Source organism: Moschus berezovskii, chromosome 27 (assembly GCF_049115385.1).
Source record: "Moschus berezovskii isolate FMDL1 chromosome 27, NW_MosBer_1.0, whole genome shotgun sequence".
NCBI lineage: Eukaryota > Metazoa > Chordata > Mammalia > Artiodactyla > Moschidae > Moschus > Moschus berezovskii.
In genome coordinates, this window is record NC_142486.1 from 13,141,879 (window position 1) to 13,164,811 (window position 22,933).

The 22,933-nt window shown below is 49.4% G+C and overlaps 1 protein-coding gene across 2 annotated transcripts in view; it reads left to right on the forward strand.

Annotated features, from left to right (window-relative positions):
* Nucleotides 1-17,599, forward strand: part of GALNT17 (polypeptide N-acetylgalactosaminyltransferase 17) — a 440,942-nt gene extending 423,343 nt beyond the window's left edge. For both annotated transcript variants that reach the window (XM_055409983.2, XM_088832981.1), the window contains exons 9-11: nt 2,006-2,101; nt 15,621-15,788; nt 16,113-17,599. In XM_055409983.2, coding sequence (XP_055265958.1) covers nt 2,006-2,101; nt 15,621-15,788; nt 16,113-16,241 — 393 coding nt within the window. In that variant the 3' untranslated portion in view covers nt 16,242-17,599. The remainder of the gene's footprint in view (nt 1-2,005; nt 2,102-15,620; nt 15,789-16,112) is intronic.
* Nucleotides 17,600-22,933: the final 5,334 nt, after the last annotated feature.

Here is a 22,933-nt window from a genome sequence, read left to right on the forward strand (position 1 = left end):
AGTGTAAATTTATAAAAATAGGATATCTTTTGTCAGTCCTCCAAACAATATTTTTCCATTAATTTTATCACCTCTAATTTTTACTTTACTTATTTTAAAAACTTTGTTAGACTTCATTAGACATTTCTACCATCTTGCTCTTCTGTATACAAAAAAAGAGAAGAATACAAGCAAAATGCCTGTGTAAAAGTATTGCTAAAATTTCATCACTTTCAAAAATCTAACTCTTCTGAATTACACTTTTACTCAGAAGTTGTCTGGGTTTTTCCGTATAGTTAATCTTTACACCACTGAAAGCACTGGCAACAAGCATTTCTTAAAGCATCTATTAATATAAAGGATCTAAAGTTGTGGTGCTACGCTGTGGTCTCCTAAGCTAGCTTTGTCATTCTTTAACGAGTGCTTGCTTTGGACCATCTTTGGAATGTCTGATTCATCACTTCTCTCTATACCCCTCTTTATGGACTTTTGGAATCTTGAGTTTAAAAGAATGATTCTCTTTAAAAAGAAAGAAAAAGAGAATCCTTCCTAGGTATTTCAAACACAAGTATTTAAGACAAGGAATTGGTTCCAGGAGAAAAGGGGTGATATTCAGCTATCAGAAGCTGCCTTTCCTCTGGTTTGAAACCAGTAGGCTACAAAAAAATTCTCCTCTACTGATTTTTTTTTCCCCAAGCTGGGTTCTTTTTCTTTCTCTCTCTCTCCAGCTTTATTGACCTATAATTGACATATGAAGGTGTTAATCGCTCAGTCGTGTCCTTACTCTTTGTGACCCCTGTAGCCCACCAGGCTCCTCTGGTGGAACTGTAGCCCACCAGGCTCCTCTGTCCATGGGATTCTCCAGGCAAGAATACTGGAGTGGGTTGCCATTCCCTTCTCCAGGGGATCTTCCCCACTCAAGGATTCAACTTGGGTCTCCCCATTGCAGGCAGATTCTTTACTGCCTGAACCACCAGGGAAGCTAATATTATATAAGTTTAAGTGGTATAATCTCCACAATAACAGTCACAACCACCTCAGATCGCCCCAGGTTGCCATCTTGAGTGAATCTGGTGGGAGGTGCAAGATGAATGTGGGAGACATGTGTTTTCACAGCCCTTGGGCCCTGTGTGTGTTAGTCGCTCAATCCAGTCCGACTCTGGGTGACCCCACGAACTGTAGCCCGCCAGGCTTCTCTGTCCATGGAATTCTCCAGGCCAGAATACTGGAGTGGGTAGCCTGTCCCTTCTCCAGGGGATCGTCCCAACCCAGGGATCGAACCCAGGTCTCCAGCATTGCAGGTGTATTCTTTACCAGGTGAGACAAAAAGGAAGCAGATTCTTTACCGTTTGAGCTACAGGGAAGTCTGGTTCACACAGTAAAGTGTCTGCCCACAATACAGGAGACCTGGGTTCAATCCCTGGGTCGGGAAGATCCCTGGAGAGGGAAATGGCAATTCACTCCAGTACTCTTGACTGGAAAATCCCATGGACGGAGGAGTCTGGTAGGCTACAGTCCATGAAGTCGCAAAGAGTCGGACACGACTGAGCGACTTCACTTTAAATGGTACAACTTGTTAATTTGATACCTTTGCTGCTGCTGCTGCTGCTGCTAAGTCACTTCAGTCGTGTCCAACTCTGTGTGACCCCATAGATGGAAGCCCACCAGGCTCCCCCATCCCTGGGATTCTCCAGGCAAGAACACTGGAGTGGTATTGCAAAATGACCACCATAATGTTCGCTAACATGTCACATATGCTGAAAATGAGCGATTACTTGCTTGGTGGGGTGCGCGGTCACAGGCAGAGGGTCAGTGCCCACACCACCCACTGGAGGACTGTCTTTCTTGCTAAATGATCTCCTCCAAGATTCAAGCTTTGGTCCTCACTTGGGGGTGCGGGTGTGGAGGGGAGGTCTCGTGGCCTCTGCATTAAGAAGTCAGAACCGAGTCGGGGTGGAGTGGTGGATGGGGAACAGTCTCTCCACCAGACAAGGTCTGACGGGTCCTGTCTGGCCTGTTCCCACAGCTTCGCAACAACAAGGCGAAAGACGTCTGCTTGGACCAGGGGCCAATGGAGAACCACACGGCCATACTGTACCCGTGCCACGGCTGGGGACCCCAGGTAGGAGCCCCGTCTGACCAGGAAGGGAGGAAGTTCATTGGACCCACCAGGGATTCGTAGGACTTCTGGAAACTTCTTTTGTCCTCTCCTTTGGTAGTTGTTGCCTGTGTTCTGAGCAGCCGAGGGGCTTTCTGGTGGTTTCTCTACAGGAACGAGGGAGAAGAGTCACAGGTGGCTGCATCAACAGATATTAAGAGGATAAAGGAGCACATTTCCTACTGAAAGGAAGCTGTGCTTACATTTTGGTGTCATTTTAATAGGCAAATAGATGTCATGTGTATGTACGTTTACTGATAACCAAGCAAGCCTGATTACAACATCAAAGAGAGTTGGTCGCTTCCCTCATGAGAACCTGATTGGTGTGTCTGCTCTGAAAGACCATCATAAGCTTTTCTTTAATGTTTATCAGTTCCGTTGCCCTGGGTCTTATTTGGCACACAGATGATCTGTAGCTGTGGGATGTGGGATCTAGTTCCCTGACCAGGGATCGAACCCAGGCCCGCTGCATTGGGAGTGTGGAGGCTTAGCCACTATCATCAGTTTGGTGGTGAGTATGGCCCGGTCTGCAAGCACTGGTACAAGTGCCGAGCATTGACTAGGAAGGAGTGACGTGCTGGCAGTAACATTTTGAAGGATACACGTGTCTTCTGGTCTCTCAGGAAATAGCAAAGATAACCAAAGAGGGCAAAACAATCGCCGAACACAGTCAAAGGAGAACTTGGTAAATGAATTTCCTTTGACAACTTTGTGTTAGCCCGTGGCGCGCATGCGCGTGCGTGCGTGCATGGACTTGTGCACCGGGAGAGCTTAGCGGGTCCTCTGGAACCGGGAGAAAACAGATCCAAAGGTATCATTAGACTTGACACGCATAAAAATGTAAAACAGTTCTATGTCAATCAGTCCTAATAAAAGGCACGCCAGAAACTGGGGAGACACATTCACTTTCAGAGGCGCACGAGATGGCTGGCTCTAAGCCAGACTGATGCTCTCCTTTTGCGCATCCGTGAAGGAAGGCAGTGGACACGGCGCCCGTAAGCTGCCTTCGCCTCTCTCATGCTCTCTGAACGCTCACGCTCACCTGCAGCTTCACGGGCATCAGGCACACACATCCTCTCGCGTGCGTTCATGGCTCGTGCGTTTGCTCTGCTCTGGACACGTGCTTTCCTATTAAGCTGGCATCTGGAAAGAGACGAGCCGTATTTCCTCTGCTGTCACCGCAAGTAGTTCCCATAATCCAGACCCCCGCTCCCTTCACTGTGTGACTGGTCCTCTGAAAGTGATTCCAGGCAGATTGAATCCTGAGTCCTTTGCTCCTTGTGGTCACTCTAGGAGACAAGCAGGCAGCGTGGAGAAACTGAGGCACGAAGATGCCTGTGAGCAAAGCCGACCAGAACCCAGGAACTTTAGATTCAAATCCAGTCCACTGAATTCAAGACAATTTCCTGCCTACTCCCTGCCCAGACAGGAGCTGGTCACCGAGTTCTCCTCTCCTGCTGGGAGCTTGGTGGCCTTCATAACCCAGTGCAGAAAATATCTAGAATTCATCTTTGACCTATCCCTCCTGCATTCACAAACTTTTCCAAATGGATGCCCCTACCACTTAGTTGATGATGGAACAGCAAACCAAATCAGGCTCATCCTTAATCCCCCCAGTTCTGGGAGGAACACCTGTACTCGTGGGCCATGGTTGTTTTCCATCAGCTGATTTTGTGAAAGCAAATCTAATCTTTTTTTTTTTTTTCTGTTCTACCACATGTCCTGAATTAGAGTGCAGCCTTGGTACTGCTTGCTCTCCACCTGCCAGGCTGCCTCTCCCCTCACACATCAAGCTTTCCTCCTATTCCTTCCCAAACCTACTCACACTAGGCTCAGAGTGTTTCGCCACCAGTCACATGTCCTGACATGCTTTTAAACCACCTTGTAAAGTGCTGTGGGCAAACTGAATCAAAGCTCCTGTAACTAGGCATGTTCCACAGACATTGTTAGCTTAATTAATGGACTCTGTTGTAATTTATTATCAGACAGCAATTAAACAGAGATAAAATAGGCACTGAGGAGGGTAATTTCCTGTCTTCAGCGTGTGTTTGTCAACAAGATGGAAATGGTTCCCGGCCTCTCAGAAGAGCCTGCTCAATCATGAGCTAGTGACCAGCCTTGCTCTGGTCTGGTTACTACTTTGCATCAGACAAACATCGGTTTCTTTTCTGAGCCAGTGTTTTGTTTAAAGGTATTTTTCTTTAAACTAGCTGTCTTTTATCTTAAAATAAACTTTATATCACAAGCATTGAAAAAATAGATGTCAAGGGCACAGTAGCAGCCTTTGGGGTCAGCTTGATCCTATTTAGAGTGGGAGGTCTTCTCCAAGGAGGCCCAGGGCTCCCCTCCCCCAGCTTTTGCCATCTTGGGCCCAGGTCTGGTGTGGGGTGGGGGGCTGGCGGGGTGACTTCACTGGAACAGCCAAGGTCTTCCTGCCAGGCTGCCAGCCCCTTCTTGCTCTCTCTACCGGTTGACCTGGTCAACCTGTCAACCTCCCCCATTCTGGAAGGCAAAGATCAAGAAGAGAGCACAGTGTGGGCAGCACTGGGCCCGGGGCATCATTCTTTTAATTCTCCTCCAACGGCTCTGAGGCTCCTCTCAAGTCCTTGTGTCCAAGCTGCTGCCCAAGATCCCTACGATGCAGTTCATGCCAGCTTTCTGGACAGTGCCATGGCTGGCTTGAGACAGGGAACAAAATGTTGACGATAAACCCATTTCTGGTTTGGGCAACGTTTAATCCTGTACCTGTCAGGCAGGTAGTGACCACCCTCCCCCCAGCTCCCTTTGAAAATTGAGATTCGGGCTATGCCAGGCCACTTTTCAAACCATCCCGTGACCTCTGATCTTCAGTGCTGGGCTATACCATCTGATTCATGGGAGGAGACCTAGCTCATGTCCTTGAGCCCTCAGTGTCCTCCAGTTCACAGCAAGACATAGAAGGAAGACTTGAAGCAAGCGTGGAGGCAGTGCCAGACAAGTGTAATGTAAGAGCAGAGGTGTAGAGGCCGGGGTGGGGTGGGATACGGCGTGTTCGGGGGAACATCAACGCGTGGCTGAGGCTTGTGATCCAGGGCAGCCATGTCTGTGTGTGAGCTCAGCCGTGTCTGACTGTTCGCAACCCCAGGAACTATAGCCCACCAGGCTCCTCTGTCCATGGGATTTTCCAGGCAAGAATACTGGAGTGGGTAGCCATTTCCTTCTCCAGGGGATCTTCCCAACCCAGGGGTCAAACCTGCATCTATTGCATTTCCTCAATTGACAGGTGGATTCTTTACCACTAGCGCCAACAGGAAGCCCCAGGGCAGCCAACAGGGACAGAGTATTGAGAGCCAGGATGAAGGGCGGGACTCCCCATCCAGCATCTCAGCCATGGTCCACAGGGAGCCACCAGGAACTCATTACAAATGCTGATCCCTGAGTCCAACCCCAGATCTACTGAAGGTGGGGCCCTGGGAATCTGCATATTCACAGGCATCTCCAGATGCTTTCTTTTTCCAACAACACCATTTATTGAGCATCCGTCATGGGCGAGGCTATAAGGTAGCGATCCTGTGTCCCTGGTTGCCCACATAACATAGATTAATGCCTAGTGTGTACTTGTGTTCAGTTGTGTCTGACTCTTCGTGACTCCATGGCCAAGCTCCTCTGTCCATGGAATTTTCCAGGCAAGAATGCTGGAGTGGGTTGCCATTTTCTACTCCAGGGGATCTTCTCCACCCAAGGGTCAAACCCGCAACTCTTGTGCCTTCTGCCTATTACTGGCGCCACCTGGGAAGCCCTATGCCTAGTATACCAGCCTGTTTGTTTTTTTTTTCAATTTATAATGCTATTTCAGTTTTTATGTAATGTTATTTTCACTTTTAAGGTTAATTCATTCTTTTTATAATGTAGCTTTGCAAGTTTCTTTTGAAGTTTTATTTTCAATACTTTTTAGTATTTCACAGGACTTTTTGTGCTGCCCCACTGTGCTTCCTTGGAGAGAACAGTCTTAAGCATTTTTTAAATGTGGATCATTTTTAAAGTCTTTATTGAATTTGTTACCATATTGCATCTGTTTTAAGTTTTTGGATTTTTGGTCATAAGATACATGGAATCTTAGCTCCCCAACCAGGGATCAAACCCACCCCCTCTGCATTGGAAGGCAAAGTCTTAGCCACTGGACAGCTAGGGAAGTCCCAGTTTTGCAAGTTGTTGACAAAGCATATGGTCAGGTAACCCCACCACAATCAAGAGCAGTTCTGCACACCCCCCAACACTCCCCTGAAGCCCCTCCTCATTTGTCCCTCCCTCTGCCCCCAAGTGCTTTTATCCACATCCAAGTTGAGGATCAGCTGCACTGGGAGAGTTCCTGTGCACCATCCGTACAGCCTCACCGATTCCAGTGCGGTCTCCTCCTCCCTGAGCTGAGGACCGCAGCACCCAGTAGCCACGCCATGGACAGGGCATGGCCAGCAAGAGTTCCAAGGGCAGGGGCCCTGGGGACTCCACACAGCACTCTTTGAAAGAGCTCCAAGCTCTGATGGGGCCTTCTGAAGATGAGGTATGCCGCTTGGAGAGGAACTGAGAGGAGTCAGCTCTGTTTAGGAACTCCCCAGTGAGTTCCAGGGAGGGTATCACAGGTCTCACCCCTGTTTGTCCGTCTGTCAGCACGTTTAGTCTTCCTCTCCCCTTTTCTGAGAAGCACACATTCCCTCCCCCAGCTAATTCATCAGCAGGGTGATAGATGAGAATTCCTTTATCCCATAATTAAATGTAATCTGATCTTGGGCTTCCTCTTTGATGGCTTCATCGTTTAAATGATCCATCATTCAAACACCTTGTCACCATGATGCATTTTGCCAATAAGGCACTGGTGCCCCCATGGAGTGACGGGGCTTAGTGTGTGGAAGGCACTCAAAATGCCTAAGTTAATGACACCCAGCAGCCTCCGCTTCCAGATAAAGTCATGTAAGTGGTGGGGTGCAGGGGACGGCTCCTCGGAGAGCATGTTGGAGTTTGCACCCCAGGGTGAGGTGGCTCTGCCCCGGAAAGCAGGCTTGTGATTCTGGGAGCAAACGTCTCACCTTCTGTAAGAAGCAAAGCCTGCTGCTGCTACTGCTAAGTCACTTCAGTCGTGTCCGACTCTGTGTGACCCCATAGACGGACGCCCACCAGGCTCCCCCGTCCCTGGGATTCTCCAGGCAAGAACACTGGAGTGGGTTGCCATTTCCTTCTCCAATGTGTGAAAGTGAAAAGTGAAAGTGAAGTCGCTCAGTCGTGTCCGACCCTTAGTGACCCCACGAACTGCAGCCTACCAGGCTCCTCCATCCATGGGATTTTCTAGGCAAGAGTACTGGAGTGGCTTGCCATTGCCTTCTCCGTTTCCTGGAAAACACTGCAAAGCAGGGAAGCCTTAGCTCTTGAGGGAAACAAGCGTTGGAGGAGTGAGGGCAGGTATTTTTTTATGTCTGGGAAACCTACACACACACAACAGAGATCACAGGAAACAGGAAAGACCATACCTGAAGTGGGACACCCTGGAGGTTCTGTGCTGCAGTGTCTCCACTTCTTGTCTCTTATGCAATATTTGGGGCTCCCTTGGTGGCTCAGCGGCAAGGAATCCACCTGCAATGAAGGAGACTTGGGTTTGATCCCTGGGTTGGAAAGATCCCCTGGAGGAGGAAATAGCAACCCACTCTGGTATTCTTGCCTAGAAAATCCCACGGACAGAGGAGCCTGGAGGGCTACAGTCCATGGAGTTGCAAAGAGTTGGACACGAGTGAAACAACTGAGCACGCACGCACCTGCAATATTAAAAAACAAAAGCCTCCCCTTGCATTCCAGTGCAGCGCTGTAAGTCCGTGATGCCTCGCCGCAGAGTCTCTTTTTGTTGTTGTTCCTCTAACTCATCTTCTCTTAAAATATTCAAAACGTTTCTGGGTTCTTTATGTCAGGGCTCTGAGCTCTTAACTCCTGGGCGGTCCCTTCATCCAGTACCCAGGAGCATCCCTCACGCCCACCCTCTCTGCAGACCTGGGAGAAGCGCAGAGTTACTTCCCTTCTGCTCCCTGAGACTTGGCGGGGGACCCCAGCCTTTTTGTCTACCATCTGTTTTGCTTTTCCATTTCCAATCCCTGGCTCTCGCTTCCTAATCACCCCTGAAAAGTGGATTTCGCAGACCACATACAGAGAACAAGTGCATGATGTCTTAGACGGCATGCAGAACTAAAGGCATGTGTATTTGGTTTTGTTTAAGGGGGCCTCCAGGTTAAGGCCACCTGGAGTGGCCACTGGAATGGCAAGCCACTTCAGTACTCTTGCCTAGAAAATCCCATGGATGGAGGAGGAATTCCTGTACTTTTCCTTTCTTGCCAGAAGGGGTTGATGAGCTCTTCTTTCCAGAAAATCAGAGTTACAGTCATAAGTTGTTTTCCAGTGGAGATTCTTGGTTAAAAGTTTTACATCTCCTTAGAAGTTGAATTGATCTTCCTCCAAACACCAAAAGTGATCCAGGCAGGTTTTTGTTTGTTTTTGGCTACAAGGCACAGCATGCAGGATCCTAGTTCCCCAACAGGGATCGAACCTGCGCCCCCTGCATTAAAAGCACAAGTATTAGCCACTGTTCCACCAGAGAAGTTCCAGACAGGTTTTTGTGTTACTGTTAGGCTTGGAATAAGGCACTCGGACAGAACACTAAATGGTGGCCACATTAGCAGCTGAGCCTTCCTGCCTCATCCAGAGCCTTGCAGTTCAAAGTGAGTCACTCCTTATCTTTTTCTTGTTTCCTAAAGGTGCAGCACCTAATTGGTGAATTTGAAAAAGACAAATTTAAATCATCTATAATTCTACCACCTTCAAACAACCATTATCATTTCTGAGGCTTGCTTTCAGCGTTTTTTCCCCCCAAAGAAATATGTTGATTTCTGAGGTGGTTTTCATATCATTGAATTAGTAAGGAAACATCACTACTTCTGAAGGATGACAAGCGGGGAAGGTGAAACCACCTGGAGAAAAGGGCTCTGTGCTCTTCGCACCATGACACACAGCAAAGCAAGTGCAAACTGTTCAAATAGCCTCATATTCTGATTGTTCAGTTCAGACAGTTCTGAACATTCCAACTCGGTGCTGAGGGCAGAGCTGCAGAGGCTGATGGGGCTCCGGCTGTGTCGCAGGGGACAGCGGGGTAGGGGTCCTGGGACAGACCCTAGTGCAGCTCCGTATTTGGTGGGTGAGGGAGCCAGAGTGCTGGACCCCAGAAAGGCAGGTGTCTCCCCATTCATTGTCTGGAAATATCGCGCTCTAATCCAGCACAGCAGGCCTTCCCTGGTGATCCAGTGGTCCAGTGGTTAAGAATCCGCCTTCCAGGGCAGGGGACGGGGGTTCTATCCTGGTCGGGAACTCAGATCCCACATGCTGCAGAGCAGCAAAGCCCTCACAGCACAGCTAGAGAAGCCTGCAATGAAGACCCAGCAGAGCCAAAAATAAAAATAAAAATCCAGCATGATGAGTCATAATGGTGAGGAGGAAGGCCTTGGGGACCACCACCCCGCTGGGATCTGACCCTCTTTACAGGAAACAGAGCTAATTCTGTAGCATGCCTTTAAGCTCCCAGATCGATTTTTTAAAAAATAATGATTATTTATGTATTTTGTTGTTGTTGCTGTGCTGGGTCTTCATCACTGCATACAAGCTTTCTCTAGTTGCGGTGAGCGGGGACTAGTCTCTGGTTGCAGGTACAGGCCTCTCACTGCTGTGGCTTCTCTTGTTGCCAGCACGGGCTGTAGGGTGCCCAGGCTTCATGGCTTATTGCCCCCACAGCATGTGGCATCTTCCCAGACCAGGGATCGGACCCGTGTCCCCTGCATTGGCAGGCGAATTCCTACCCACTGTACCACCAGGGAAATCCCCAGATAGACTTTTCAGTCAACTTTGTTGAAGTATAAGGTTGGTACAGTAAATTGCATCTGCTTTAAGTGCACAGTTGGCTGAGTTCTGGCAGGAGTACGCACCTATGAAATCCCTTGCTTAATCAAAATACAGAAAGTTTCTGTTGCATTTCCATTTTTTTTCTTAATTTAGTTTTAGTTGAAGGACAATTACAATATTGTGTCAATTTCTGCCATACATCAACATTGATCAGCCGTAGGTATACATACATCCCCTCCCTCGTGAGCCTCCTTCGCACCTCCCATTCCATCCCACCTTTTCTTTAGATTGTCACCCAGCCCCAGTTTGAGTTCCCTGAGTCATTCAGCAAATTCCCACTGGCTATCTATCTTACGTATGTTAGTGTGTATGTTTGCATTTCCACTGTCGCCCCTAAAGATTCCTCCTGCTCCTTTTCTGCACCCCAGATCCTAGGCAGCCACCATGCATACACTGATACAGTTGAAAATATTTTTTTTTCTGGATTGAATTGAGTTCTGGCATGCCCTGGACAGTGATGAAGAAAGTCTGTTTGTTTTTTAAAATGTACACGTGTACTCATAGTCCCCAGAAACCACTCTCATGGCTTCAGCCACACAACAAACAAATAAATTCACTCCAGAGCAGTTCTGAATCAATGGAACCCATCTCTCTGTCTCCTGGGTAGAAGCTAAATAAACTGCATTTTTCATTTACCAATGGTTTTCTACCCTGACTAGGCCTGATTTTGAAATAATGAGAGAGACCCTTAATATGAAAGCAATTGCAAGCCATGTTTTTATTGACAATCCGATAGATTTTGCTGTGTTCCAAAGTCATTCCACAATTATTTGGCTGGCTTTTGTTTATTTGGCTATAACCTGCATATTTTAGTTTTCCCTCAAGGCTGTTAAATGTGGGTTAATAGTTTTATGCACCTCTTCGATCATTTCAAATAGAAAATTCCTTTTTCTCCTAAATGAGAATTAATTGTATTTGAGCTCAAAGGTTTTTTTTTTTTTCCTAATGCATTAGGGTTGTGGATAATGACATTTATTTCTCCTCATGGGCCCAGCAGCCAAATCTAAAATAATCCTGGTCAATTCAAAAGACATTTATAGAGCGTTTGCTTTTTGCGAGATACTTTTCTTGGTCCTTATGGTATTTGACAATGAGTAGAATGCTGCGGTGCTGAAACAACAGCAAAGACAAAAGTCTCTAACAGGGAAAGACACGCTAATAGAACACAGAAGCATATAAACTGAAATAGACCACATGATGGGGTGGCTTTGCAGAAGGAAGGGAGAAGGGGTAGGAGTAGGTATAACTGGGGGGCATAGGTTTCAAAATAGAAATTTTTTTAAATCATTTTATTCATTTTTGGTTGTGCGGGTCTTCCTTGGTCTGCACAGGCTTTCTCCAGTTGCGGCAAACTGTTCTCTAGTTGCAGCACACAGGCTTCTCTCGATGGGAAGCAAGGGCTCTAGGGTGAGCGGACTTCAGTAGTTGCAGCTCACAGGTTCTAGGACGCGGGCTCAGTAATTGTGGCACGCGGGCTCAGTAATTGTGGCACACGGGCTTAGATGCCGTTCGGCATGTGGAATCTCCCCAGACCAGGGATCGAACCTGTGTCCCCAGCATAGGCAGGCAGATTCTTAACCACTGGACCGCCAGCGATGTCCAGTGTATATTTTATACAGGGAAGACTGTTGGCTGTTTTTGAGAAGCTTCGTCTGTCAGACTAAGCCAAGAAACCAAGTGTTAAGACTGAAAAGATGAGTTGGGGAACCTATAGCAAAAGATCATGGTTGAGAAAGTGTATTTGTAAATCTGTGGGCAGTGGGAGCCACCGCAGGTGGAGGCAGAGAATGATAGGATTTGAATGTGCAGGATCAGGGAGGACAGATGGAAATGGGGAAGGGCTGGAGGGAAGAGGACCAGTCATACTTCAGCAGTTCAGGTCCCACAATCAGCTGGGATCTTAGGAGGAAATGCATAAGAAGCTGGCCCTTCTTACCTGTGGTTCCAAACCTGCAGATTGAACCAACCAATCATATTATACGTATTTCTTGAAAACTTCCACGTATAAGTGGACCTGTGTAGTTCAAACCTGTGTTGTTCAAGAGTCAACCGTATAACCAAGAGGGGACCTCCCTGATGGTCCAGTGGTTGAGACTTCAATGCAGGGGGCGCAGGTTCAATCCCTGGTTGGGGAACTAAGATCCCACATATAGAGTTGGCAAAAAAGAAAAAGAGAGAGAGAAAACCTGTATAACCAAGAGAACTGATGCTCACACTGAAACTTATACATGACGGTTTGTAGTGATGTAATTTAGAATAGCTCCAAAGTGGAAACAAACCAAGCATCCATCCCCTGGTGTGAGAAACCGCCCTCCCCTAGAACGGAGATCCTGCAGTACCCTCCTCTCCTGCCCTGCCCACCTGGCTGGGGGCTGGGGGCTGGCCTTTATGGGTTTCAGAAGTCTGGGTCTCCTGTTTTCATGGCCTGAAAGACCTCAGAAAGGAGAGCTTCTAATCCCAGTGGCATTTAGCTTCGCTCTTTAAACATCTGGGTCACAGATACGCTCAGTTAATTAATGTTCTTAGCGCTGCTCGTGTGCCTGCTGGATAATAGATTGATTCATAATTTCAATAAGCAGCTGTGTATATCTTTCCTCTGAACATAAAGGCAGCTTGCTGTCATTCATCACTTTGCATTTGGTGAATTTGAATATATTCAGAGAGACATTATTGAAGGAGGGATGGGGGAGGGCTTTTGATTTTTTTTTTTTTTTAACCATTTTGCCTGTAACAATTACTCTGATTTGAAACTAATTTGGATTTAAAACACATGTTAACCACATCTCCCTCTCTCTCATGGGCATTTAATAAACTCCCTGTCACTTGTTTCTGAGGAAATCAGGAAGACTCGCTTTGGGGATCAGAGCAGAGGGTTTCTGAGCTGTTTTCACTGGAAGAGAAATCCCCTACAGAAGATCTTATCCCCTGGAGAAAAGGCACATGTGACCTGGGCAGGGCTGTTTTTCTGCTCTAACTCATAGGTTGTTGTAGAAATTACATTATTTCTTCTCTGGGGCCAAGGATGCCTCCAACGCATGCTGGCTGGTAATATTATTTTGTAACGGATTAGGGATCTCTTGTTTATTAATAATCATCACTGCAGCTCCAGCCCCTCATAGGATCGTGAGAACAAACATGAAGGTCGTGCTTGCGTCTCGCCAGCCTGCACTGGAATCATCTCAGTGGGAACATCCTCGTATTTCCACCGCCTGTCCCCGGGCTGGGCACCCAGAGGACATGTTTGTGGAGTTTCAGGAAACAGCCGTGGCTGCATTTTGTAAATGCTGATGTTCATCACATTTGTCATATGCTCATTCACAAACATGTGGGAGCCCTTGGTCTGTGATTGTCTCCTCGGAAGGAATGAAATAAATTAGACACAGTCCTTGTCCCCAAAGGAATGTGAAAGACAGGTGAATGTATCTGTTCAAAAATTAGAATACAGGGATTTAAACAACATGAGCAGGCAAGAGAGGCCAAGACACCAAACTAGTATGGACTCACAGTTAGTTGTGCAAAGGGTTGGCAGGCGACATTATTTGTGTATCAGATAGCTCCTGCTGTGTAACAACTACCCGCAAACCTTAGTGGCATAAAACAGTATACATGTATTAGTACTTATGAGTCTAAAGATCAGGTGAGCAGTTCTGTGATCTGGACCAGGCTCAGATGCTTTGGGTTGGATTCACTCACGTGGCTCCGATCAGTGAGCAGACTGGCTGAACGCTGTCTGATCAATGATGACCTCAGTCACTTGTCTGACGGTTGACCGGCCGGTTGGTTGAACCACGTGTCTATCATCCTCTAGCAGGCCAGCCTGGGCTTACTGCCACGGTGGCAGGAGGGTTCCAGGAGGTGGAAACTTGCAAGCTGTAAACAGGAACAAACACCTCCTGCTTCCTGCTGCATTCTGTTGGTCAAAGCAAGTCACAAGGCCAGCCAGTATTCCAGGGTGAGGAGAGAGACTCCACTTCTTAATGGAAGTTACAGCAAAGTCATGTTGCCCAGAAAGACGTGGCCAGCTTTGGGAATCCACCCGTGCTACCTACCATTTGTTGCAGTACATGGAGCACAGGGCAAGGCCCAGCACTGGACTGCACATTTCAACATTTCTGCCTTTTCAACATTAGAAATAACATTGCAGTAAATCCCCTGGAGTAGGAAACACCAACCCACTCCAGTGTTCTTGCCTGGAAAATTCCATAGACAGAGGAGCTTGCTACAGTCCTTGGGGTCTCAAACAGTCAAACATGACTGAGCGACGGAGCATGCAAAATACCCTGTATGTAAATTTTTTTCTTCCGGCTTTACTGATGTAACTGGCATACAGCACTCTATAAGTTCAAGGTATACAGCATAATGATTTGACTTACATCTTGAAATGATTATCAGTGTAAGCTTAGTGAGAATCCATCAACTCACATGGATACAAAATTAAAGAAATAGAAAAAGAAGAATGTTTTTCTTGTGATGAGAACTCAGGATTCACTGTTTTAGCTTTCATTTGTAATATACAACAGTGTTAATTACATTCATCATGCTGTACATTACAGCCCTAGTACTTATGTATCTCATAGGTGGAAGTTTGTACTTCTTGACTGCCTTTATCCGGTCCTTCTCCTCCCCCACCCTCCCTACATAAACTTTTGTTCACAGTTATAATTATTTTCTTGGGATAGGTGGAAGTATTTTTTTGTTTGGTTTTTTTTTTTTTTTGGTTGTGCCACATAGTTACAGGATCTTAGTTCCCCGACCAGGGATTGAACCTGGGCCCTTAGCAATGAAAGCACCAAGTCCTAACCACTGGACTTCCAGGGAATTCCCAAGATGTTTTAAAGTAGATTGACTGGATCAAAGGAGAGAAATATTTTAAAAGTGTAAAGTTCATATTTTGAAATTCCTTTTCAAAAGGTGGTAGTCATTTACCCTCCCTCCAGCCCATTTTAGGCTCACCTTGACAAAATACAAATAATCTCTTTTTTTAAATAAGGTGTCTTATTGTTTTGATTTTTATTTAACACCTAGCGTGTTGAATGCTTTTATCCATGCGTGTTTCTTCTTTAGTGAGCTGCCTCTTTGGGCCCTTTTGCAGCAGGGTAGATTTAATTGATCCCAGTTAACAAATGAGGAGGAAATGGAGGCTCAGCGAGGTCAAGTGACTTGTTCAGGTTGGCCCAGCCAGCTGGAAGCAGAGCCAACATTAGAATTCGAATGTCCTGCTTTTTCATTTATTCCTGCTCCCCGTGTGGTTGAACAGAAGGCCAGACTCCTGAAACAGTGGCCGTGGACATGCTTAGGAAGAAATCAGAGAGAGGCCCGGGATATCTGTGTCCAGGCTTCACAAGCCAAGGGCCTCCTGGGCGGGGCGATCCTGTGAGTGGGGCTGTGGCGGGGTGGGGGGCAGTGCCAGGCCTGAGACGGTGGCCGGGACTGCGGCCCAGACAGTCGTGGGGCACCCATGTCCCCTCGTGGTCTCACCTCTGCTGCCCACGGCCCTGCCGCTCTGCTTTCTCCGCAGCTGGCTCGTTACACCAAGGAGGGCTTCCTGCACTTGGGTGCCCTGGGGACCACCACACTCCTCCCTGACACCCGCTGCCTGGTGGACAACGCCAAGAGTCGGCTGCCCCAGCTCCTGGACTGCGACAAGGTCAAGAGCAGCCTGTACAAGCGCTGGAACTTCATCCAGGTGAGCCCTCCACGGACATGCCGGGCAGGCAGCCCAGAGCAGGTGAGGATGCCACGGGCTTCCCCTGGAAGGGCAACAAAAAAGTGCACCCAAGGTCTCCCAGCTGAGGCCAGGCGCTAGACTCAAAGCGTGTTCAGGGGGATCCCAGGGGCCTTTCCCTCTTAGTGCCGGGCGCTGTAGTAACTCTCTCTCTCCGCACCCCGCCTCCTCCCCTGTCTCTGGCTCCCCGTCTCTCTCATCCTCTGCATCTTTCTCCATCTGTCTGTCCTTGTCTCTGGCTCCCTCTCTGTCTGTCTCCCCTCTCTCACCCGGGCATCCTCCCAGAACGGTGCCATCATGAACAGAGGCACGGGGCGCTGCCTGGAGGTGGAGAACCGCGGCCTGGCGGGCATTGACCTCACCCTCCGCAGCTGCACGGGGCAGAGGTGGACGATCAAGAACTCCATCAAGTAGTGGGGGGAGCCGGCCCCCGGGACAGGGCCTGCTGTCCTCTGGACCAGCCACACTGGGAGAGAAACAGCGAGACACCGGGGGGTGCTCAGTGGGGCTTCTCCAGGGCAGCCCGGGGCCCCCGGTGGAGACTTTGCGTCTTCATCAGGCATCCAGCTTCCCGAGGCTCATGCATCCAGGAAAAGGCCCCTGACCCTTCTCTGGGAACCCAGAAGCCATGTCTTCTGCAGCCCGGATGTGTACCTGGTACCAAGAAGCAACGCATCACATCTCCTCTTGGTCATCTTCCCACCCTCCATCAGGACTGGACTGACAGGGGCCCCTCCTTTTTCTCACCTCGCGGCAGCTTCTCCACAGCCTTCAGCAAAGGGGAGGGGGGCTAGGCCACGTCCCAGCTCCTCCTCCTCCAAGAAGGCAGCGAGGCCCTGGGACTCAGTTTCCCCCAGGCTGCCTCTGCCCAGATGCCCGTTTACAGCCCAAGATCACCGCCCCAAACCTTTCCAGCGGATAGCCTTGGACTTTGCTGGACTCCTGCCCCTGAGATGACCTGGGAGGATGCTTCCCTGGTCACCTGGGCACTAAGGTGCCTAGGTGTCCTCAGGAGGGAGCCAGAGAGCACACGGCCGGCCTCGGCTGCGAGGGGCTCGCCGCGGGAACCGGCTGCTCTGCCCTGCCTGCCCGGGGACGGAGCATCCCCAGACGCGCCTGCACTGCCGCCGCGGGGGGCGGCAAACAGCCTCCACCGGGAGCTTAAGGACTGCTGTCAGCACTGCACGGGGGGCCACGACCCTGGAGGGCGCTCATCTCGTGTCTCCCCTCACTCTGCTGGCTGACGGGAGAAGGCAGCCAAGTCCTCGCGGAAGAGTAATCATATTTTCCAATTGCCCTCTGGTTAGGGTGCACTTATAAATCAGAGTTAATATATGGACGCGTGTGCATGCGTATGAGGGTGTGTGCCTGGTGGGGCGCGTTAGTGCGTGCATGGTGTGTGTGTGTGTCCGGGTGTGTGCGTCTGAGAGCATGGTAGAACAGACGTAGAGGTGTGGCCCTGGACTTGTCGCTTTATTGTCCACCCGGATCAGGTCAAGGATGCGAAGAAGCTTGCCGGAGGTCGGGGAGGGGGGTGGCCACGCTCATTGGCCGGGAGGCCGCGGCTGGGCCTTGCCGGGTGTGCCGCCCCAGATGGAAGGCTGCCCTTCCGCCAGTTCCCATCTGTCTGCCTCATGCTGTCCGGACAAGCGTGGCCCAGAACCAAACTCTGTCCCTGCCCAGTTTGGGGCTCACAGTGTCTCTCATTTGGTGGCATCTTACTGGTGAAAGTTCCCCCCCCACACACTTGTGAAATAAATACATGTGAGCAATTCCCAATTCAGCCTGGTTCCGTTTTTTTTAAATTTATTTTTAATTGGAGGATAATTGCTTCACAATGTTACCTTGGTTTCTGCTGTACAACAACATGAATTAGCCATAAGTATACATATATTCCCTCCCTCTTGAGCCTCCCTCCCACCTTCCCCCAATCCCACCCTTCTAGGTCATCACAGAGCACTGGGCTGAGCTCCCTGTGTTACATACCAGCTTCCCACTAGCTATCATGGGCTTCTCTGGTGGCTTAGTGGTAAGGAATCCACCTGCCAATGAAGGAGACATGGGTTCGATCCCTGGGTCATGGAAGACCCCCTGGAGAAGGAAATAGAAGCCCACTCCCAGTATTCTTGCCTGGGAAACCCCATGGACAGAGGAACCCGGCAGGCTACATTCCCTGCAAACTAGGTTTGCAAACTACTTGGACACGACTTAGCAACTAAACAACAACTAGCTGTCTCTTTTACACATGTAGTGTATTATGTCAATGCTACTGTCTCAGTTCGTCCCCCCCGCCTCCCCTTGCTGTGTCCACAAGTCTGTTTTCTAATCTGCCTCTCTGTTCCTGCTCTGCGAATAGACTCATCGGTATCATTTTTCCAGAGCTCGGGCCAGGAGGTAGTTCCTGGGACTTGGCAGAGGGCTTTTGGTTGATTAAAGGCAAAGATGGTTCACCCCGTGGGGCTGAGGAACAGCCAGCCTGCCCTTGTGCTCATCTCCACCCAAAGCGGGACAGAACTTGACATTTGGCATCTGCTTGCTAACTCCCTGTCGACTCCACATTAGGAGGGTCAGGTAGGTGAGGACAGCTGTGTGGCAGAGGAGGGTTGAGGGTGATCCAGCTGAGCACCCTTCCTGCTGTCCGCAGCCACTCTGTCTCTCGAGACCAGGGAGCCTGCGGTGGAGCAGCTGCACCTTCTGTTTGTGGAAAAGTGAAATCTGAAAAGATGGGAGGCCTTCTGTCCTAGAAATGGGGCTGGAAGGAAATGGGCTGAAGTCCCCTCAGCACTGACAGCCCCCTGCCCCTTCCCTTCCAGGAAGCCAAGAAGATCTAACTTGTTGGGTGTCCCCTGACCCCCAGACATGCTTGTCAGTTGCCCTTTGTGGACCTCTGTGAGAATCAGGGTCCATGAGCACATTGATGGAAAATTCTGCTGTTTGGTGATAAGGAATTCATCAAACTCATTGTCAGGGGACTTCCCTGGGGGTCTGGTGGTTAAGACTCTTGTGTTTCCACTGAAGAGGGCACGGGTTCTGTCCCTGGTTGGGGAACTGAGACCCCACATGCTGCAGGGCACAGCCAAAAAATAAAAGTTTTTTAATTAATAAAAATAATTTAAAAACTTAAATGTCAGAATCTCAGGGTAACTATTAAGCCCAAAGAACCAAAGATCAGCAGGTCCCCACGTGTGGTCAAGAGGGTCTTCAGGTAGTATTCCAAGGTGGTGCTTTGGTGGGGGGCAGGTCCTGCCCTTACTGAGCCAGTCTTCCCCTACCTGCCACGGGCCTCAAGGTAAAAACTCAAAAAGGGCAAATATTCCATTTTACCATTAGCTGAGGCGTTGAGCCTAAATCCTCATGAGGTACTCAAAGAGCCCTTGTGGGATCCTTCATCCTCCAGGAAATGGGCCAGAACGGACTCTGACCAAAGAAGCACAAGACCTGTTCTGTGTCTCCCAACATCCAAACTCTGGTTCCCCAGTGGAGTCGGAGCCCCCACCCTCTGACATGATCACTGTGTGTTGGGCTCATTTGTACTCCCCAAGGCTGTACCCCTAGCCTTCAGAGAGCAGGAAGTGCCCTGGAGTTTTCCAGAGAGAATTCCTGCTTTTCTTTTTTTTTTAATGTATTTATTTTTTTGGCTGCACCAGATCTTAGTTGTGTCAAGGGATCTTCAGTCTTTGTTGCAGCACACGGGATCTTTAGTTTCAGCACGTGAACTCTTAGTTGTGGCACATGGGACCTAATTCTCTGACCAGGGCTTGAACCTGGGCCTTCTGCATTGGGAGCTCAGAGTCTTAGCCACTGGACCACCAGGGAAGCCCTGAGAATGGCTACTTTTCTTCGGGGTCACAGGATAGCTTGGGTTTACTTGTTTACATGGGGGTGGGGAACGAAGGTGCTGGTTTAGGACCGTGGGAGGCTCTTAGCCTTCTGGCACCAGTACGTGTCCTCCAAATCCTGGCTCTGGGCCTCGGTTCCAGCGTCCAGCAGTCCACTCATATCAGCACTGGCTCCTCCCAAAGGGTGGAGCCTGAGGCCGGTGTCCAATCAGCATCCTCTTCACCCCACAGCATCCCCATGGACCTGAAGGCTTGGGGGTGGCTGGCCAGTGGCCACAGCAGAGAAGAGAAATTAACCATAGCCAAAGGAGAAGGAGAGAAAAGCAGGGTCCCAGGGGAGCCTTGGGTCTCAGTGCTTTGGGGGAATGCAGAAGTTCCAGAGACCCACATCTCTGCGTGATGACGTGGCAGCAAGCTGCAAGCATCAGGCTTGAGTTCTGACGACCCTTGTGCATCTCCCTCCATCCACACAGTCCTCTCACATGGGAGCTGCCCACTCTCCGTCTGGTGGCCAATTCCTTCTCATTCATTGTTTTCCCTCAATTTATATGGGAGAAAAAATATCAGAGATGGTATTCCTGATCCAGGCCCAAGCCATCAAAGCTTATGCCTTTGAATGTATTATTTCTCAAGTGTGTTAGTCACTTAATCACGTCCGACTCTTTGCAACCCCATGGACTGTAGCGTACCAAACTCCTATGTCCATGGAATTCTCCAGGCAAGAATGCTGGAGTGGGTAGCCATTTTCTTCTCCAGGGAAACTTCCTGATCTAGGGATTAAACCTGGGTCTCCTACAATATAGGCTGAATCTTTACCATCTGAAGAATTGATGCTTTTGAACTGTGGCGTTGGAGAAGACTCTTGAGAATCCCTTGGACAGCATGGAGATCCAGGCAGTCCTTCCTAAAGGAAATCAGTCCTGAATATTTGGAAGGACTAATGCTGAATCTGAAACTCCAATACATTGGCCACCTGATGCGAAGAACTGACTCATCTGAAAAGACCCTGATGCTGGGAAAGATTGAGGGCAGGTGGAGAAGGGGACAACAGAGGATGAGATGGTTGGGTGGCATAACCGACTCAATAGACATGAGTTTGAGTAAGCTCTGGGAATTGGTGATGGACAGGCAAGCCTGGCGTGCTACAGTCCATGGGGCTACAAAGAGTCGGACACAACTGAGCGACTAAACTGAATTTACCACCTGAGCCACCAGGAAGCTGATTCAGGGGGCTAGAGAAGGAGAAGAAACAGAAAGGACTGAGAACCTCAGTTTGGGCCAGAAGCCACCGACGTTAAGCCATGAGCCCAAGCCCTTTGACTTGGGTTTCTGAAGCCATGTTTTTTCAGCTGATTTTTTTTGTTGTTGTTGTTAATCCTGAAAAGTAACCCTGTTTCCAGAGAAGGCAATGGCACCCCACTCCAGTACTCTTGCCTGGAGAATCCCAGGGACGGGGGAGCTTGGTGGGCTGCCGTCTATGGGGTCGCACAGAGTCAGACACGACTGAAGTGACTTAGCAGCAGCAGCAATCCTTTTTCACAAAGGACAGAAGTCAGGCCTGGGCAGAGCAGGCAACTTCCCCAAGGCTCCCAGTGATCAGTTGTCCCTGATTTGCATGCATTTTCGACTCCTTCCACTTCGCTTTCGAGGGCTGCTCTGAGAGTGGCTGAGTGCCAGCAGCCCAGCATGGACTGGGGAGGAGCTGAATCTGCATGAGGAGCCAGGTGGTCCAGGGAGTCTGGAAACCGCCAGGCAGCCAGACTCGGGTTCCGGATCCCCACTCCTTGCCAGCATGTCAGCCTCCTGCTTTGATCTGAGCTTCACATGAGCAGCTGGGCTGGCTGATCACCAGCTCCTTGTCAGCTGCCCCTTCCTCATCCGGAACACAGATCCCTGAGTCTCTCGGCACTCTGCTTCCTCACTTAGGTCAGTTTCAGAGAGCTCCAGAGAGGGATGGGCTGTTGTTGTTCAGTTGCCAAGTTGTGTCCAAGTCATTGGAGCCACATGGACTGCAGCACGCCAGGCCTCCCTGTCCTTCACCACCTCCCGGAGTTTGCTCAGACTCATGTCCATCCAGTCAGTGATGTCATCCAACCGTCTCATCCTCTGTCGTCCCCTTCTCCTGCCCTCAATCCTTCCCAGCATCAGAGTCTTTTCCAAAGAGCCAGCTCTTCACACCAGGTGGCCAACATATTGGAGCTTCAGCATCAGTCCTTCCAATGAATATTCAGGGTTGATTTCCTTTAGGATTGACTGGTTTGATTGCCTTGCTGTCCAAGGAACTCTCAAGAGTCCTTTCCAGCACCACAATTAGAAAGCATCAATTATTTGGTACTCAGCCTTCTTCATGGTCCAGCTCTCACATCCGTACATGACTCCTGGGAAAACCATAGCTTTGACTATATGGACCTTTGTCAGCAAGGTGATGTCTCTGCTTTCTAACATGCTGTCTAGGTTTGTCATAGCTTTTCTGGACGCCAAACTCTGGTTCAGTTCAACAAATATATCTGGACACCTATTCTGTGTCCTTTTTAAGACTGCTTGGAGGGAAGAAGAAAAGGAGGGAAGCAGGGAGGGAGGGAGAGAGGAGCAGAAGGAGGAAGGAAGCAAGAGGGAGGGAGCAACCGAAGCAGCAGCAGCTCACGGATACTGAGCAAGTGGAGGGCACCGTGATGAATGACGACTGTCGTGCTCTTTACCCTCAAAGCTTATATGTGAAAGAAGAGAACAGACACAGGATACTGGGCCTCGCCACCCCTGGAGCTGGGGCGGTCATGAGACGGGGTCTGCCATAGACCCCGCCATGTTAGCAGACTCCAGTGTTCTTTCCCCAAAGAGGCTGCAGCTGATGGAGGGAGCTTACAGGCGTGGCTCTCGCTTCTCTTTGTCTGCTGCCTACTGCTGTGGGCCCCCAGCCCCGTCCAAGCACAGCGCCCAGAACAGGACGTGAGAAAGCCAGACAGGAGTCACTGAGGCCGCTGCCTGTTCCAGGACCCCGGAGGCTGTCAGGCTTGCCAGTCAGCATCGCCCTTAGTAAATGGTTGGGCTTTCTTGTTACTCCAGGGTCAAAATACCATCTAATTCACTCTCGTATTGGATGCCCGCCTACCTGTCCAGGTAATTACTCAGCATTAGCTTGATAAACTCTAGAGTCAGCTCATCCTAGGGCAGAAAACTCTTTCTGACAGTGAACCAAGCAAAGTCTGAGGCTCACTAACCACTTCCCACTGTTCTGAAAACAAGATCAGGTATGAGAGAGGTGTGTGT